This window comes from Schistocerca gregaria, chromosome X (assembly GCF_023897955.1).
Source record: "Schistocerca gregaria isolate iqSchGreg1 chromosome X, iqSchGreg1.2, whole genome shotgun sequence".
Classification (NCBI taxonomy): Eukaryota; Metazoa; Arthropoda; class Insecta; order Orthoptera; family Acrididae; genus Schistocerca; species Schistocerca gregaria.
The window spans coordinates 552538242-552558046 of record NC_064931.1 but is presented as its reverse complement, the minus strand read 5'-3'; the positions used below and the strand labels follow the sequence as shown (position 1 = coordinate 552558046).

Genomic DNA, 19805 nt, shown 5'->3' with positions numbered 1-19805 from the left:
CCGGCTTGAGGCCGTCGTGGGAGGCAGATAGAAAGGAAAGTTATTGCAAACTGGCTAGTCGGTTCTTTCTCACAGCTGCATGGATGAGTCCCAGCAGGCCGGACGATGTAGCCGAGCGGTTCTAGGCTCTTCAGTCCGGAACCGCGCGACTGTTACGGTCGCAGGTTCAAATCCTGCCTCGGACATGGATGTGTGTGATGTCCTTAGGTTAGTTAGGTTTAAGTAGTTTTAAGTTCTAGGGGTCTGATGACCTCAGCTGTTAAGTCCCATAGTGATCAGAGCCATTTGAAATATTTGAAGTCCTAGCAGTGGCCCTCATGGATAGCTGAATAGTGAACTAATACTCTGTATGCATTGAGCTGTCTCTGCGATCGCCTGTGTTGCATGTATTTTCCGTGGAATATTGAGTGATTCAATATCGATCACTGCCAAGTGTTGGCGCTAGACTTATTGATAACATCTGAATTCCTGCCACTCCAATCATCCTTGGGTGCCCTCCATACGCCGAGGTTGTGCACTCTGGCATAAAAGTGCATCCACGACTGCAGCTGCAATCACTGCGGCAGTGTTCTCCAACCACTGAGCATTGGTGCTGGCTATACGACGGGATGGGCGCGCCGCGTGTGGATATCTCTGGGGAGATTGGGCTGTATTTACGAGTGTTTTCATCGATCTAAGGTATCTAGCCATTACATCTACTTGGATTGTGGCTAAGTGCTTCTCAGTATATTGCATTGCACTTTGTCTTGCAATGGTGTACTTTGGTGTTACTATCCCATCATGTAGCAGACCCTTTCCACTTCCTTCTGCGTCCTGGTGTGGCTGAGAGAACAAATTGTGGAATTCTATAGTATTTTATAAAATACACTTAGCAGAACTGTAGTGGTCAGGAATTCCACAACTGTGATGGTATAAATTCACGCCGAAATTTTAAATTCATTTTATACAGCACCATTTCCAATCGAGACACCAAAGCCCCAATTGGTCAGTTTATTGTTTTCAGTAGTGTTACTCAGAGCACACACACATCAGTCCAACGCCTCCCCAGATTGTTTAAGGACATAGTGTGCAATTGAGCTGAAATTTAAAATTCTCAGCAACCTCCAACGTGATGGACCTCCTGCCAGCTGACATAAGTGTGCTATTATCCGCCAGCAGGAGGCAAGAGGGAAGAAAAATTCAGGACTGTTTGGAAGCCAAGTAATTGCGGGATCGAATCCAGCCACATATATCAGTCCTAGTGTACACTAATAGGATGTAAGGAGAAACTGCTTGTCCAGAAATGGTATCGATTAAGTAATTAAGTAGGCTATCAATCTAATAGAGTAAAGGAATACCTCCAAGACGTCTGTAGCTTGAGATTTATCAGGTCTCCACTACTCTGTTCACAACAAAGGAGTGGTTAATGTGGCACACGACAGAATCTTGCTGGGCAGGAAGTAGCCACCCTGGAGAGAGAGAGAGAGAGAGAGATAGAGCGAAGGAGCATATGTTTTAGAGGAATTTACCAGGTATCAATACCTGTATACCTGTATCAAAGAGTTGCTGCCACCTGATACTTTGTCAGACTGGAAGTAACTGGAGGAGTGAAGGGGAGGACTGGAGAGGACTGGAGGGAGCCAGGGAGGGGGGTTACTTCTCCCAGAGTCCTCTGCTGGTGGTATTGTGAATTAACACAGCAGGGTGAGCACATACAGAAGCTGCTTCCACTGACTTGTTATGAAAAGTGTGTGTTTGGGAGAAGATTGGGCAGGTGCTGCAACCAGAAGTAACCATATGAGGTGGCAAAGGACACTGCTGCGAACAAATGGGATCAGAGCTTGTAGGGGTGATCTGGCTGCCGGATGGTCACAAAAAATGAGCGCAGTATTTTGAGACACTATGGTCTGCTGGTTTGGACAGACTGGTCGGAATTCTGCCAAGCAGTAGTACCCGACAGGAAGTGGTCACTTACGGTGTGCTAATACCATGAGATAGCTGGCGGTGCAGCGACCAACAGCGACTGTGGGGTATGAGTGGGCGCAGTGCAGCCTGTCGGACAGCGGCCCGTGGTGCAGCCCTGCGAAGTGGTTGTCATATGGGCTCACAGTGTTCCAGCTGCCACGTCTCCCCTGCAGTCAGAGCAAAGATGGATCTGAAAGATTTTTAACAGTGTAATTATGTGTGGTGAGTTATGTTGACACCAATTTCATGATGGTATTCTTTGCACAATCGGCAAAAGCGATCTATTACTTCTTTTTAATGTACTTGAGAAGACCTACGTCTTTCCAGCAGAGAATAATTAGCTTTTCCCGCCAAATAAAAGACATCAATCACTGCGAGTTGAATTTTATAAATAAACAGTGTATCATTTGCTTTGCAATTGAATTTCCTGTTGTGAGACCTTTCCTCTCCAGCACAGACTGGGTTCTTTTCCCACCAATTCCCAGATGGGGGAGGGGAGAGTGGGAGTCTGGATGGGACAGGAGGGTTAAGGTATTTCCCAAGAGTGGGAGGGATAATAAATTTATCAATTTAATTAATTAGTCAAGTAATTTGATTTCAAAGCTGTGCTTATATAATTGATGGGATTTCCCAGAGGGATGGGGGTGGAGGAAGGGGAGGGGAAAGAGGGAGGAGGGGGGGGTTCAGAAGGACATATTATCCCCAGGGCGTAAAAAACCAACCTGCAGGGGGTCATAAATCAATGAAGAGAAAAATAGATTAAGGGGTGGTGGAGGGAGTAGTAAATCAACCAAATTTGCTTCTGAATGTATGCAGCCCACACTAACAAAATGCGCCAGAACCAGATTTGCGCTCCTCTGAGACTCTGTTAAAGTTTCGACCTGTCTGATAAGTGCCTTGTATAGATGGTTCAAATGGCTCTGAGCACTATGGGACATAACATCTTAGGTCATCAGTCCCCTAGAACTTAGAACTACTTAAACCTAACTAACCTAAGGACATCACACACATCCATGCCCGAGGCAGGATTCGAACCTGCGACCGTAGCAGTCCCACGGCGCCTAGAACCGCACGGCCACCGCGGCCGGCCCTTGTATAGAATACTCTATTTCTGCTGCTCATCGATGATGAAGAATCTGTATAGGTCGATGACAGAGTTGTGGAGAATATGTACATTTCACAGAATCTGAGGAAATTGTGGTGAGGTTTGTATTGGCCACCTTAAAATGCCTCAGTTAGCGTTCATTATTCCTAAAGCACAGTCAATTAATCGTCGTGATCTGGAAAAACGTTTGTCGAAACATTATTTCCCTGGCTCTACAGCCCATCGACTGTAAGACTTGGTAAAATGCGTTACCAATGGGTATGCATCTTCTCCAATGAACTCAGAAGGCAACAAATCTAGTGTCTTTGATAGCAGAGAGTTTGGCGTTCCATTAAGCTCCACCTCTTGCGTCAAGCGAAATACACTAGAAGAATGAAATCTTTCGCTTTCCTTCGCAGCCGGCCGGGGTAGCCGAGCGCTTCTAGGCGCGACTGCTTCGGTCGTAGGTTCGAATCCTGCCTCGGGCATGGATATGTGTGATGTCCTTAGGTTAGTTAGGTTTAAGTAGTTCTAAGTTCTAGGGGACTGACGACCTCAGAAGTTAAGTCCCATAGTGCTCAGAGCCATTTGGGCCATTTTTTTCCCCCTTCGCATATCACCCAACATCGATTGTAATGAATTTTCTTGCGAGGATCTGCAACTGTTTCTCGGATGTGTGAATGAAAATGTTTTATAGTTATAAGCATTATAACAGAATTTTCTGAGCCTTTTAGACGAATGTGTTTTCTGTCAACATCACCGACACCTTCAGAAGGCACTCGTGTTGTGGCAGTCCCACGACATTTTCGTAATTTACTCCACAATTCTTACAATGGTTATGAATCTTATTGTGAATGTCAGAGCCATGTCTCGAAAACTCCTTCTGGTTTCTAAGAACCTGTAACAATTCTCGTTTTACCAGCTGTCGATTACCCATAGTAAAATACATTATTCACTTAAAAAAATCCTTAGTTACTTGCATATCACACTACATAAGGAAGTTACACACAGTAACCATTTGGTAACCTAGTCTCCTCTTTGCGTGCTATAACCTTCCAAAATCTTGTTTTGATATCTGAGACAGTTTATGAGATACAAGGGTGTTATGAATATTTCATTCCCACTTTATCGTCTCGGCTCGTGAGTGGAACTGAGTGCGCTATATACGATCCGTTTTCTCGAGAATGGCGTCAGTTATAGATCCCATCCCAACTTTAAAGAATGGTTCAGTATGTTAACTGCTTGTGGTACACAGCAAAGTATAATCTAACATGCGCTAAACGCAAACTCATTGCAAACTATTCGATTGCAGTAGGTTGCTTAATTTTGAAATATCACAGTAACTATGAGGTTAACGAAATAATAAACAGTTCATCATGAAGCTGACGAATAAAGTTGTGAGATCCACAAGAGTGATTATTTTACTGAGTAGTTTCTTTAAAATCGTTTGAGAAATATTGCAGATCGACCGGCTTGTGCGTTTGTCCTCCACGAAGTCAAGCGAGCGTGCCTGCTGCCGCGCCTCTCCGTAGCCTCACTAAACCTGGGCGTGAAGCAGTGCTGCGCCAGCTACCCGACGCGCGGCTCCTCTGTACTCTGTTACACCGGGGCTTTGGAAATTTTAGAGTACAGTATAACTGAAAGCTCCCGACTATGAATATTCGACCTTCTTGGTGCTGTCGGAACAAAAGGAATCAAACCAATCAAAATTTATCATAGTTTCTGTGGTGTTGAAATCAGTAAAGTTAATCTTCAGTTCACGATGCAACGCAAATCATCATATACTGTAGTGTGTTGTACTTCTGTATACTTTCATCTTTCATTACAAGTCCCATGATAATCAATACAAGGAAGAATTTTTCCCTTTTGTTGCAAAAACGATTGATCTCTACTTAAAAAGTGTATTTGAAGGAAATTAAATGGTACCAGAGCCTAGTCGTTCTTCTGACGACAATCAGAGTAAACTCATAATAATATTAATGGTCCAGAGTTATTTGCTACAAACATAATTAAATTTTATATTAGTTAATTAAGATATGCATGGAATTTTTGTTATGTACACTTAGATAATATCCTTGATGCAATAGTGATTCCTGTTACATTAATTTTTAACCGTAATTAATATTTCAGCCACAAGAAACCATGTCTCTAAAGCATTCCCAATCACTTCATCTGAATCAGATCTCCAGCGCGTTCGGACGACCACGTCGATATGGGAACGAGGTAGTCATGATAGGAAATCACCTTCACTCAGCAATGTTCCCTCCGACAGTCTGAAGCACAAGGTAAATGCTACAGTTAAGTTTGCTTCACGCGTTTGTATTCTTAAAAGACGGCGCTAAGTTATTTGGTTACTGAGCTTAAATCCTAAGCATGATAACGAGATAAATCTCTTACACGAAATATAACGCACTTTTCATTCAATCATTTGCTTACAAATAATTGTAGAGATAACGGTATGATGGTATCTAGCTTTCATCGCAGAAGAGAGACTCATTAGCTGCGCTGCTGAAAAATACTTACGTATGCCTTAAGACAGTGAAACAACTGCCATTTCTTGTATGGACTAAGTAAGTACAATACACACATGTTCTTAAGTTAAGGGATCTTCAGTATCTACGTGAGGCACAGCGACAGCGTCATGGAAGATGCTCTGGCAACACTATAACGGAATGATACAGATACAATGTAAAACTTAAAATCGCTCATGAACCTCTGGTGAGTCATACCATGTGTGTTGCCCATGCCGGTAGCATGCAGAATGTCGATACAGGGTGTGATGCCCTCACTTGGCAGTACATACTGAACAATAGCTTCCATACTGCTGACCAGACCGTCCAGCATGACTTGCGGAAAACGCTCCGATTGTAGAATAATTGACCCTTGTAGTCAACTGTGGTACGTAATGGTGATGTGGAAGGTGCAATCCTCGGCACCCGAGTGCTACGTTTGTTCAGTCGTTTTTAAATCCGACTGGCTGGCTGGCCACTATAAACGCATGATGTTCTCATGTATTAGTTTCTCACCCATCAAATGTGATTGGACGTCAACATCCATCACATGGCCCTAAATCAATATGCACCACGAAATAATCTCTATCGTTCGCAGCAGTCATTGGATTCCACGAAGTGCGTCCACACGATGCCTTTTTCCTTTTCAACTGTGCACATAAACTTTACATTTCCAACAGTAGAACTGCGAATGCGTATTTTTGAATACGTAATTTGCTCGAAATTTGAATACGTAATTTGCTCGAAATGGAGGCCATGCGTCAAAGCGCATCGTTTCCCAGGTAAAGTGGAAATTTCTTACCCTGAATAGCAGGCACAGGCAGCTTTCGGTAAAGTGTTCGTTGTGTAATGTGTTGAGGTTATGCTGTAAGGCAATTTATGTGTCATGTCTGTTGACTCCAAAGTCAAAGCAAGAGCGCTGAAACCTGTAGATGATTTTATGCTAAGAGAACGTACTTCAAAAGATAATTTGAATAAAAATTTGAAGTGTGTTGCACTAAGCGTCAAGTATTATATAAAAACACGGAAGCGCTAAAGAAACTGGTATAGGCATGCGTATTCAAATACACAGATACGTAAACAGGCAGAATATGGCGCTACGGTCGGCAACGTCTATATAGGACAAGTGTCTGACTTCTTTGTTAGATCGGTTACTGCTGCTACCATGGCAGGTTATCAAGATTTAAGTGTGTTTGAACGTGGTGTTATAATCGGTGCTCGAGCGATGGGACCAAGCATCTCCGACGTAGCGATGAAGTGGGGATTTTCTCATACGACCAATTCTTGAGTGTATCGTGAACATCAAGAATCCGGTAAAACATTAAATATCAGACATCGCTGCTGCCGGAAAAAGATCCTGCAAGAACGGTACCAACGACGACTAAACAGAATCGTTCAACGTGACAAAAGTGCAACCCTTCCGCAAACCGCTGCAGATTTCAGTGATGGGTCATCAACAAGTATCAGCGTGCGAACCAGTCAACTAAACATCATGGATATGGACTTTCGGAGCCGAAGTCCCACTTGTATATCCTTGATGACTGCACGACACAAAGCCCGATGCCTCGCCTGAGCCTGTAAACACTGACATTGGACTGTTGATGACTGGAGACATGTAGACCTTGTCGGACGAGTCTCGTTTCAAATTGTATCGAGCGAATGGACGTGTAGGGGTATGGTGACAACCTCATGAATCCATGGACCCTGCATGTCAGCAGGGGACTGTTCAAGCTGGTGGAGCCTCTGCATTGGTGTGGGGCATGTGCAGTTGGAGTGATGTGAGACCCCTGATACGTCTAGATACGACTCTGGCAGGTGACACGTACGTAAGCATCCTGTCTCATCACCTGCATCCATTCATGTCCGTCGTGCATTCCGACGGACTTGGGCAATTCCAGCAGGTCTATGCCACACCCCAAACGGCCAGAATTGCTACAGAGTGGCTCCAAAAACACTCTTCTGAATTTAAACTCTTCCGCTGGCCAACAAATTCCTCAGACATGAACATTATTGAGCATACTTGGGATGCCTTGCAACATGCTGTTCAGAAGAGATCTCCACCCTCTCGTACTCTTACGGATTTATGGACAGCCCTGCAGGATTCATGGTGTCAGTTCGCTCCAGCACTACTTCAGACATTAGTTGAGCCCGTGCCACATCGTGTTGCGGGAACTTCTGCATGCTCGCCAGGGCCTTACACGATATTAGGCAGGTGTACTAGTTTCTTTGGCTCTTCAATGTATCTTCCTATCATATCGCTGTAGAGAATAAGGCAGATCTCCAGGTAGGAAAGCAGAGAAGAAGCATCTTACAAATTTATGAAAAGTGCATATGAAACTGTGTCCGAATATTGGACGAATATATATGTTATGGCCATTTAACAGCACAGCATTTGAGGAGCCTATCATCTGAACAGAGAAAAGATGGGATAAGTGGGCTCCTCAACCAACTACTAGAAATTGAAATGAAATACATTGGTGACGCAAAAATTACAAAATTGGCAAACACAATGTCCGTCCTAGTGTATTGTGAGCTCTATAGCATTACCAAATTTGTTCGGTATGAGGATGTTAATCTATCTACAATTTCGCTCGACTGAAGCTGTGTAAACAGCTTTTTATAAAATAAAATACCAATTAAGTGTTGTAGGCCATTTAATCTTCACAGAATGCCTAAGAGCCTCCCTGAAGTATTTTTCAGTTTTAGGGATAATCTCTGAAATTCTTTGTTTTGAAATGCGAAATAAATAGGTAACTCACACTGCTGTAGAAGCCGCTGGTTGCCAGCCTTATCACTACAGTTTCACAAGGATAAAATCTGAAATCTCACTGTGAGTTTCTGAAAGTTGCGAAAGAAAAAAAAGAAAAAATAGATGTCACTGGACTTTGTATTTTTAGTGCCTCTGTTATAATTTGACACTGTTTTACCTGTAGTCGCCTTGTGTTTTCTTTTCTGACGCATTTCCTAACAATAAACGTAGCACAAATTGTCGAGCAAAGAAGTGGGCGCATAGCAAATGGCTTGAACAATGAAGCAACATGTGGACCAAAGAACACGAATGCGTGTGTGCATTCTTTGTATTAATTTTTGTGCATGCACTTTTGTTCCTGTGCATCAACTATTACGCATGAGTAAAGAGGCATCAGTGGACATACCTAGGAAGCGTACATGACTCTGCCACAATGTCTGAGGCGAGAACCATATTACTGCCGTAAACGTACTTTGCTACAACTTTGCCAAAGTTTTAAAGTACAGCAGCAAAGGGGCACATCAGATTAACAGAAGGCAAGACTCATTTTCTAGAATACACTGTGAGTCATACATGAATAGAACTCTGTTACTGGACCGACCCATGGAGAACATACGCCATGTTAGACGAGCCGTATGGTATCTTACTGTGTGTCATTGAGCACAAAGAGCAACCTTTTGAGGCTGTCAGTACACAGCCTGATAGAACATGGGTAATCCAAATGCTGCTTAGATCACTCTAACCAGTTCCAGGGTCAGTGCTATGCAGTTTGGATGTTTTCACACACTGGTACTTGAGGCAAGATAATAACACTCCATCAGCTGTATTGCAGCTGTGGATCATGAAGACTCCTTAACTTATAGACATGTTGCTAGTAAAGATCAGCAAATATGTATTTATTACACATATTCATTTTCCTTCTGCACTCAGCATAGGAACGATTCTTAGGAGTTTCCCACAACTTTACAAGATGACAATACATACAATGGTTCTTGTAGCCCCTCATTGATAATGTGGCTTACTGAGAACATGGATTGCTGAAAAGAATAATTTTTTACCCTAGGGCAGTATGATTGGGTTAGTATTTTAAATATGAACACTACTTGTTTCAATTTTGTCCATCAATTTCTTTTTTTTTCTTCACTGCATATTTTCACAACAGAACAAATTGGTTTCCATACTATTACAGATAACAATCAGCTCTATAGCTGAACAGATCACGCCTCAGTTGTACAATAACAAGTTGACTCCAAGAAGAATAAAGATAATACAAGCTCTCTTGAGTTCAGCAACCTTACAAAGTATCGATTTCTTACATTCAAAGGCATTTATACATAATTAATGAGGGTAATTTACAAATATTCTCAAATTGTTACACATATTAACTTACAGTACAAACTGATAATTTCAAATGTGACCACAATTTCGAATTAAATTGAAAGTATAAAGGCATAAAATTTCATCATGCAAGCTTTTACTCCTGGCAAGATTGTAAAAAAGTAGTTCAGTTTCCCCACAATAATTCAAATGCTGTCTCCAAATCTACAATGTGATAACAGTGATTACTAAATCTAACATATCTTTCATTATCTTGCATATAAGAGTCAGATTCAGATTCCAAAAAAGACAATATAATTGTGCCATTAATATATCCAAAATCATGTGCAAATATTTTCACTAAATGAAACATCCCAGAAAGTAAAAAAAAATACAATAATGTCATCATATCTCCCAAATATACACTATTTTGAAACTGTATGACTCAAAAATCATTTCAAAGTAGTATAGTATTTCTCTGATATACCAAAAATTGTTTAAGAAATCATCATAATGTTGCAGCTTGTGTTAAATTAAATCTACATATTGCGCTGACAAATTGTACAGAACAAAACATAAAGTACATATAACACAAAATCTCTAATAATATTTCCAACCAAAAACAATAAACTGCATATTTCATTTCAAATTAGCATAGCAATTTTCAAGAAGAGACCAAATTCACCCATAAAATGCACTTAACATCTAGACAGAATGGTAGTGTGTAGTACACTTAAGATTACTTAATGCAAAAAATATTTTTCATCAAAAGCAATAAAATATATGTATTCCCTTTTTTCCGGGGAGAAACTTTATTCCCTAGTACAACCTATACTTTATTTTTAAATTATATTTTCCATGTGTCAGGGAATAATAACCTCATGTTTTATAATACTATGTCAGTGAGCATTACAATTTTACCTAATATAGTTGGTTTCTACATTGCTTTGGTGAGTTCTGTACCTAGCATAGATGATAACTATAAAAATTCTTGTCATTTGATAGTTTGATCAAATTCCAGTCACATTCTCCTAGTTCATACATAAGAGGACAAGAGCTTATAAAATTAGTTTCTTTTTCATTAAATTTATAGTAAATTAATTACTCTGATTTTTCATAAAGGTGTTTTTCTGCAATGAATGACAAAACACTTCACATTGTCTATAGAATAATTGAAAATAGCTATTACTCATCACAAACACTTTCATTCAAATAACTGTCTCCAATACTATTTTTAATAACTTCTGCATTCTTCTGTTTATCCTTAAGTTTGTTAACATACCATGCCTGTAGCAACCAAACTAACTCCCTGCCAAACCATAATCTTTCCAATAATGAATAAAATTTTGTAAATTACCTCAAAATAATCATAACTTTTGGATACAGGTCACTACATATATTAATTTGCAGATCATACAGTATAGTGTAAGTAGGACAGAAAAAATATAGAATATTTGAATACCACAAAATCAATAACTAACACAGCTGAGACATGGCCAAAAATCATTTAGATGGTCATTAGCAAAATGATTAAATGCACTAAATAATGTACACCTCAACATTTACAAATTATTGTTACTCTTTTTCTCTTAATAAGTGTCCACTCAAAATTAGGATAATTTTCAACAGAATTAGGCATTCTAAGCAAATTAGCTATCCTTAAGCATTGTTACAGTGTAGTTGCAAACTATTTTTGCATAATTTCTGATAAGTTATTGAAATTTACTACATAAATTTACAAAATGTTGCATCAGAGTTTGGTGTAAAAATTATATTATTTGTAGCATTACTACAAACGTGTATGTTACTACTTCTAAACTTACTACAAAATTCATTTTGATGCTACAACCAGCAATTTAACTGTATTTGACGACTAAATAGTAATAATTGTTTGGAAAACAGATAAACTTTTAAAAACATTCAGATACGTCTTTCCATAAAACTTGTTTGAAATCACAGATTCCAAATGATTTTCAGTAAGTGGTGTCAAAACTTCATTTACATTAGCCAATTGAGTGATGGTTCATTAGTTACAGGAGGAAAACAATCTCTTTCTACACCAAGATTACCTACTGTATTTATACCATTCCCACTTGCACACAAAACATTAAAATTTTTCAAGACAGGGAAAGAATTTGTCCCTACAACATCCTCAATGTGAATTTTTGCATCTTTATTTTTCCCTTTGTCATAATCTCCCAAGTCTCATTTACTGGCAGTTCAAAAATACTTTTATTCTTAACAGAAGTAAAGTTATTTTCCAAATCAGTACCGTGTGTTTTCCTCCCAAGATTCATTATAATTGACTGTCCCATACATTTTGAATGTTTTTCATTTTCTATCCTTGTTCAAATACCCCCAACAACAAATTTTTCCAAGTCCAAGCCTCTTGATTCTACTGCTTCAAACATGCTATTTTCTCTTTTTCACCTACTTAACACAACAAATCTGTAAAAAACATTAAATTAGTAATATATATATATATTAATGTGTCCATCCATTGTTTTGTTTTTCTTCAGTTCGTTTTTCTGCATAGCACAACAAATCAGTTTCCATAGTATTACAGATAACAGTCAGCTCATTACTTGAACAGATCACAACTAACTCATGCCACAGTGATAAGTTGACTCTGACAAAAACAAAGATAATACAAGCAATCTAAGCTCAGTGACTTTACAAAGTACTGATCTCCTGAATTCAAAATTTTACAAATATTATCAAATTATTACTCAGAGTAAATTATAGTATGACACTGATAATTTCAAATGTGATCACAATTTCAAATTAAATATGCAGTATAAAAAATAATCATGTTTTGTGAAAGACAAGCCTTTTGTAAATTTCATGTTTTATTTCTGTTTATAAAAATATAAGAACAGTTTCATTATGTTACCAAAATTACAGTAAATGTATAATTATAACATGTATACCTGTGGATCATGTTCTAAAATTATTTGTATCATATTCTACAATATTTGATGAAAGAATATGTGCACTGATCACTACCATTACAAGGCCCAGTATGGCAAGGATGTGGTAGGTAGTCAGCCGTGGTCTCATAGTAATAACATCGTGACATTTTCTTGAAGTAATTTAGGGAAACCACAGAATACCTACATCTGGCAGATTAAACGAAGACAGGAGTGACCACCCCCTTGAATACAAGGCCACTCCGTTAAAACAATGCTACCTCATTTGATTTATCTGTTGTGTGCAATACTATTTTATAAAGAAGTTATTTAATAATGTAAAGAACTAATGCTGTATTGTTCATTCATTTCTCATTCCTTGTTACTGCACATACTATCCACACTACACACATTTCATAACACTACACTTCAAAGAGGTTAATACTGACATTTGAGTTCATCAGTTCATGTTGTGCAATAATCTTAGTCTAGATGTCAGCTTGATTAGCTGATAATTTTAAATATAGAGCTTTTATAGTAGTAATGTTGTGAGTGTTTCATTCATATGGATGAATTGGAGATTTGTTACATTACAATATTCTTGTTTTGGAATGCCAAAGCTTTATAAGGAGCATAATCTTTCTTTTTCTTAACAGTTAGGAAGAATACCTGTCAATGCTCATGATCCTAGAGGGTTTTGTCCTGTGGTAATCCATGTTAAGGATGACCAAAACTGCAAATGCAGATGAAACCAGTAAGAAAGTATGCAAAATGGTACTGGACAATTGCTGATTAAATACTGAATTCCATTGGCATATTGAAAAAAAAAGAGTACGGCCCATTTTACATGAAGAAATTGACTTTGAGAAAGCTCTGTGTTGCATCATTCCTGCATTTGCTGAATACTTAACAGAAGCAAATTCTAAAATTAATTTTTGGGACTATTTTTAAAAAATCCATGTCATTGTGCCATTTACTGTGTGTGAGATGTTGCACTGCCACTTTGCTCTATAAATGAAAGAACTAACAAAGCAATGGGTGGAAACCAGTGGCTATGCACCAAAAAAGATGAAGTAGATGTACAGATTACATATCAAACAGTAGAAACAGTGCTTGATGAATACTACACAGGTCCTCCAGATCAATGTGGTGATTTCAAAACTGATCTTCGTAAAAACTCTCCCACCCACGAAAATTAGTGACAATTATTATGTTCTACAATTTGACAAGCATCAACAAATACCCATGTAGGATAATGACTACAAGTTACTCGTACTCACATAAATCCAATATATGATCCACACTGTGTAACATATTTAACAGCATATCTGATCACATGTGTTTGCCACTATGCCTGTCTGCCTCACACGCAAACAATCATGGGCATCTGTAGAAACCATAAAAACTGCCATGAAATGATTTTATCTAGCAATTGCTTAATCCATAGAATTAGTTCACTGTGATCTGCCACATAATGCTATGACTATGTTGCTAAACAAGGGTTTTGAAGAGTCATAGAAAATCACTTCTAGAAGTGTATGAGAATGCTGTAATGAATAAAAACTATGTTCTCCTTATTTCAGGAGAGAAGGGGGGTTATAAATGCCCCCTTTTGCTCTTGCCTCCTTGAGGATGCCTATGCCGCCAATGACCAGAGTAAAAAACTTCCTCTAGCTTATAAAAGACTGCCAGCTAATAAAAGCACAATAACTAAGCCAATAAATTTACTTTCAACTGTACATTGGCAGTGTCTCTAATTTGCTATTACTGTCAACAATAAGTTGTATGAGTTCAGGAAAGCTGTAAAGAACTGTTTTGATGTGACCTTTCCTAAAAACCAGTGCCCTTACAGAGCAAACACAAGAAAGTTACTAGTTACTGTAGAACCCCAGCTACACACATCTTGCAAACATAAGAGGTTACTATACATACAAAATCAAACTATCACGGTAACTCATTTGATAATTATTTACAGCTGTATGAGGACATACTATGGAAAGTCTCACATGAGGCAAAGAAAATGCATAACTGAGAATTTGTAATAAACTCAAACAACATACCTAAAGCCACACAGTAAATTTTCAATAATACTATTGCCAGAAAATCCAGGAATGATTCATTAAAATGTGTTAACCATGTGTGAGCTGAAATAACCAATACAGAGACTATCTATGGGGTGTTAAATACTCCTTTTACTAACATTGGTAACAAATTATATCCATTAGTCAACACCGCTGCAGCATAACAGTGCTTTGAAGTAACAGGGTTCTAAAGATCAGTGTATATCACTCTGGTAACCCCAGAAGAAATCATGAATTTATAAAGTAGAATCTAAATTTACATACATGTGACACTGATAGTATACCTGTGTGTTAAAACAAATTTGTCCTACTTTCTCTTCTCCATTGTGTGGTATGATTAAACAGTTCATTTCAATCTGGATAGCTTCCTAATGCCCTCAAAACTCCAATGATTATTCCACTCCTTAAAAAGGGTGATAAAACATATATCAATAATTATACACCTATATCTATGTTACCAACTCTCTAAAAGGTTGAGCTACAAATTTTCTTGGAAAAAAATTGCTCACTAAGTGATCAACAGTTTGGCTTCAGGAGGAGAACGCCTGTTAATGAGGCCATACGCTCTTTCCTAAATGAAATAAATATGGCACTGAATGTGAAAAAGGAATATTCCTGGCTCCCGGCAAGAAATTTGATCTTGTAGACTAGAAACTGCTACTACAGAAAATCATGAGTTATGGGATTAGAGGCACATGAAATGACCAGTTTCAATCCTATCTGCAAAACAGAAAACACAGAGCAGTAATCACATCAAAAGAGAAGAAACCATACAATCCAATGAACAGATTATAAACAAAGCATTTCACATGAATAATCACTTGGTCCCCATTTGTTGGTATTTTTATCAATGATCTCTGAAGCTGTATTAAGAAGCAAACTTTTGCTGATGATACAAATGTACTCCTCACTAATCACTCAGTACAGGAAGTAAGAAAAGTGATTGATAACACCAACAAAAATACACTAAGTTCCCTAAACACCAATGAAATAGTGCTGAACAAAGACAGGAGTGTATATATAAATTTAACTTCTGTACAACAATCACCATCTGAAACTGATCATATAGTCATTGGCAGTACCACCTTCAAACAATAAAAAGTAACAAAATTTCTTATGTATAGGTCACACTTTGCAATCAGATGCACATAAGGAAAAGCTATTGGGCAGATTGAGTAGCTTTTACTATGCTTTCAGTATCTTCAGCTAAGTCTGTGATGTTGAAGCATTCAAAACAATCTACTTTGCATGTGTGCTCTCACTCATCTCACATGGCATCCCTTTCTGTGGCAAGAAATGCAAAGATATATCCCTCATGCAGAAAAGAATTATTAAAAGAATGAAGCTGGTTTCAGTATCCTCTAGTGCAAAAATCCTGTCCCATGAACTAAATGCCTTACTACTACCATGTGTGTATATTCTTGAAACTGTCTGATTAATTGATAGAAATATTAAATTGTTTACAAATAATAATTAAGTGCACCAACACCAAACCTGCCATTCAAATAACATCTTTATGGAACAGTGTTTGCAGTGTGAGACACACAGGAGTACTTATATATAATAAGTTATCTGACAGTCTGAATTCAGATCAGAATGGATTTAGAGATAGACTAAAAAACTTACACCAGAAACACTGTTCCTATACTGTAAATGAGTACATGGAAGTGCAATCTGTTTAATTAATATAGGATGGTTAGTAAAGCACTATAGTTTCACTCATCATGGTTATTAGCAATTAGTAAATGTGTATTTCCATTATTATATTTTGTATAATTTGAGATCAGTGTTTGAAATTTAGCAATTATCAAGCTATTCAGGTTTATAATGACACAATGAAAAATCCAGTATGAATTTAACAATATTCTGAAAAGGATAGTTGCTGCTCACCACATAGCTGAGATGCTGAGTCACAGACTGGTGCAAAAAAAGTGTGGCCTCAGCAACCAGAGACAATGTTCATGTGTGTGTGATTTTCATTTGCATGAGTGTGTGTTTGTATGTGGTCTGTTTGCAACAAAGGCCTTGTTGGCTGAAAGCTCACTTTCTAACAATGCTTTTGTTGTGCTCGTCTGCAACTCGGCATCTCCATTATGCAGTGAGTAGCAACTATCCTTTTCATATTATTAAAGTGCTTAGCTTCTTTTGATATTCCACATACAGAAAGTAACTTTTTATGTCCTACATCAACATGTGAAAACACACAAAACAAATCTGTTGGACAAATAAGTAAATAAAAATAAATAATGTGGCTGCTCTCAGAGTTGCTTTTACATTGAGAAGATTGAGGACTCATAAGTATGAGTTACTGTAAAATCCACCCTGTTAAGCCTATTTGACATCTTATGATTTTGAGCATTCCCACACCTGATAAAATTGTGAGTGTTACCAACTAGAAAAATCTTGGAAAATTGGCATTGACCAAAAAGAGAACTATGTCAAACAACAAGTGCAGTTTAACGTAAAATCACAACTTTTCACTGTGAAGCTTGAAAATTTTCACTGTGCCATGATATGTTTGTAAATTAGTTGTGGTTAGGTAGCTGATTGCCTCTTGTAAGTTCAGTTGTAAGAATAACATTTGATAAAATTAGCTAAATAAATTTTGCACAGAATGTCCACAATTCATAAAACCACTAATTATTAAATTGATAAATTGATGATATCAGTAATTTGAAGCATTCATGCATGTTTGTCAATGTGTACAGTAGTACAGGTGTAGTATTAGAATCTTAATTTTATGAGAGTTTTGCAATAACATTTAACTAATGCGAAACTAATTACCATTTTTCTGTATCATTTCGCCAGCAGGCACTGAAAATCTCATACTTCCATTTTGTTCAATTTTGCAGGCAAAGCAAAAACAGTTAATTAAAAAAAAACATATAAAGTGGTACAGACTGTTGCTACATGTGCACCCGTACAGCAGAGGCGTAGTTATTGAAGGATAAGATAAATCTGTGCACTTACATATCTCTCTTCGATTATAGAGTTACTGGTTACTCGAATTACAAGTTTTCACAGACAGATGGATTTATGAGGTTTTTATTGCTTACCATCAATTTGTTGCTTAAAGTAAGCAAAATAACAATTTTCCAGGATTGTATTACATTTTTCAAGTCATGAGCACTCTATTGACTAATCCACAATACAGGTTTTTTGCTTTTTGTTTGATAGTATGTGACAGTTGTAGCTACACTGATTTCTCATGTTTACATTTTAAATACTACTTTCTTGTCACTTAGCTGTAAATTAGTATTTGTGTGTCCTTTTACTCAGTTTAATTGATAGCTATTGTCCTGGTATTTCACCTTTACTGTTGGCAGATGAACCTGCCCTGTAAGGTCTTCCAGCAATTCATGCCATATGGCTTTACTTTTTTACCTTTAGTGCTTAGGCCATCTTCTTCTTCTTCTTCTTCTTCTTCTGTTTCATGGCCGTATCACATGTCTTCATGGGTTCAGTATGTTAATCTGGATTTGACAATGTTAGAGGGTGGACAGATGGCTTTCCTGTCACCACTACTTCATTCTAGGATGGAATTTGCCTATCTCATCTCTCTGCATCTCATTTTATCACATTCGGAGGTGTGAGAACATTTTCAAAATGTTTGCAAATTGTGGAACTGAGGTAGGATGTGGATACCAGCCTAATATTCACTCAGTTAGATGTGGTAAACAGCTTAAAAACCATATCCAGGCTGGCTGACACACTGTTCAGGAAAAATAATTTGAATTGTAAAAGAGATATAACTGAAAACTGAAACTTACAACATATATCTAATTTGTACATTTCTCAAGAGCTGAAAGTAGCACTAATTCACCAGTCAAATGCTCAGGGGACTATTTTCTCACAGCAGCCAGAGTTAAAGATGTGGTGATTCATCAGCTTATATTTGGCTTAATTTACACAGAAAGTGTGCTCAAGATGAACTAGATAAAAGAAATTTTGTGTAACTTGCTCAAAACAATTCTGCATCACCCTTATGGCCTGCACAGTTTGCATTATTTCCACTGGAACCTGCATTCTCAATACACCTTTGACTACAGGATACTCCAAGTTCAAGAAAACACTATGTACAACTATTTGTGTAATGGAGGGGAAAGTACATCTGTAATCTCAGTGCAGTTTGCTAGAGTGTGCTGTGTATCTTACTGTAAAAATGAAAATGTGGCATGTGTTAAGTCTGACAACTTGTCTTCATGAGCCATTTCAAGGTTAGACTATTGTCATCTTGTTACAAGAAGGTTTGTACATTTGGGAAGTTGCTGGCTGAATTGGCATACACCAGAGCAGGGGTTCCCAACAAAATTTTCTTGAGGACCCCCTTGTCATATCACAGTATCAAGTATCTAAAAAAGCCAAATTAAGAGTCTTTTTATACATTTTCTATTTGTGGCACTTAGAAAAAACATTGGCATATTCAATATTGAAAAAATAATGAGCTTAAAATTTTTTCAAACTAGCCATCATTGTTACTGTTAAATTTTCGATTATTGCTCAAAATCTTTGTCTTCAAATCTGGGTGTTTAGTATAACAAACTCCTTAAAAAATAAAAATTCACTATGAACTGAAAATGATAAGAAAAAATTAAAACTGAGTGTATTGGTCTTTCAAGTGTACTACACTTGAGATTGTGCATTGAATAGACACTTGTGAAAAATAAGAAAACACTAATTTCATACACGGTATTATTTACTTCAAACAATACAGTTACAACAGAGTACTCCATCAGTATACAGTTAGTTTTAATTTTCAGTTCTTAATGAGATGAGTTCTATCTGACCTTTGAGTCATTACTTCTGAAATATTAGATTCCAAACTTGAAACTTTCACTCTGAAATCCGACCACACGTCGAGCTGATTCCTATATTTGTTTTGCATGAAACACATGGAAGAAAATGCTTGCTCACACCGATATGTGGTTGCAAATTGAAGGAGCTTTTTCATTGCCTTATCTCCATGTTTCTTGTAGTCCTTCTGTGCTGATGCCCAGAAGTCTGTAATTTTATCACTGATGAAAATGTTTATCATTGTACCACAGCTGGACAGATCCACAAGTTTATCTTGCTCTTCTTCAGTGAGGCCTTGGATTTTTCTATTTCTTCACAGCTGAAGGGATTTTGAACCCATCTGTTGTCAGGGTCAGGTTCAGGTTCAGGGAAATACTCTCTAAAAGTGGTGGCTAGGCTGCGTAGATGCTTGGCTAC

The 19805-nt window shown here is 37.8% G+C and overlaps 1 protein-coding gene across 1 annotated transcript in view; it reads left to right on the top strand.

Moving 5' to 3' along the window:
* Nucleotides 1-19805, top strand: part of LOC126297448 (potassium voltage-gated channel subfamily H member 6) — a 2320485-nt gene that overhangs the window by 1075722 nt on the left and 1224958 nt on the right. Inside the window, exon 7 of the mRNA XM_049988300.1 lies at nucleotides 5159-5313. Coding sequence (XP_049844257.1) covers nucleotides 5159-5313 — 155 coding nt within the window. The remainder of the gene's footprint in view (nucleotides 1-5158; nucleotides 5314-19805) is intronic.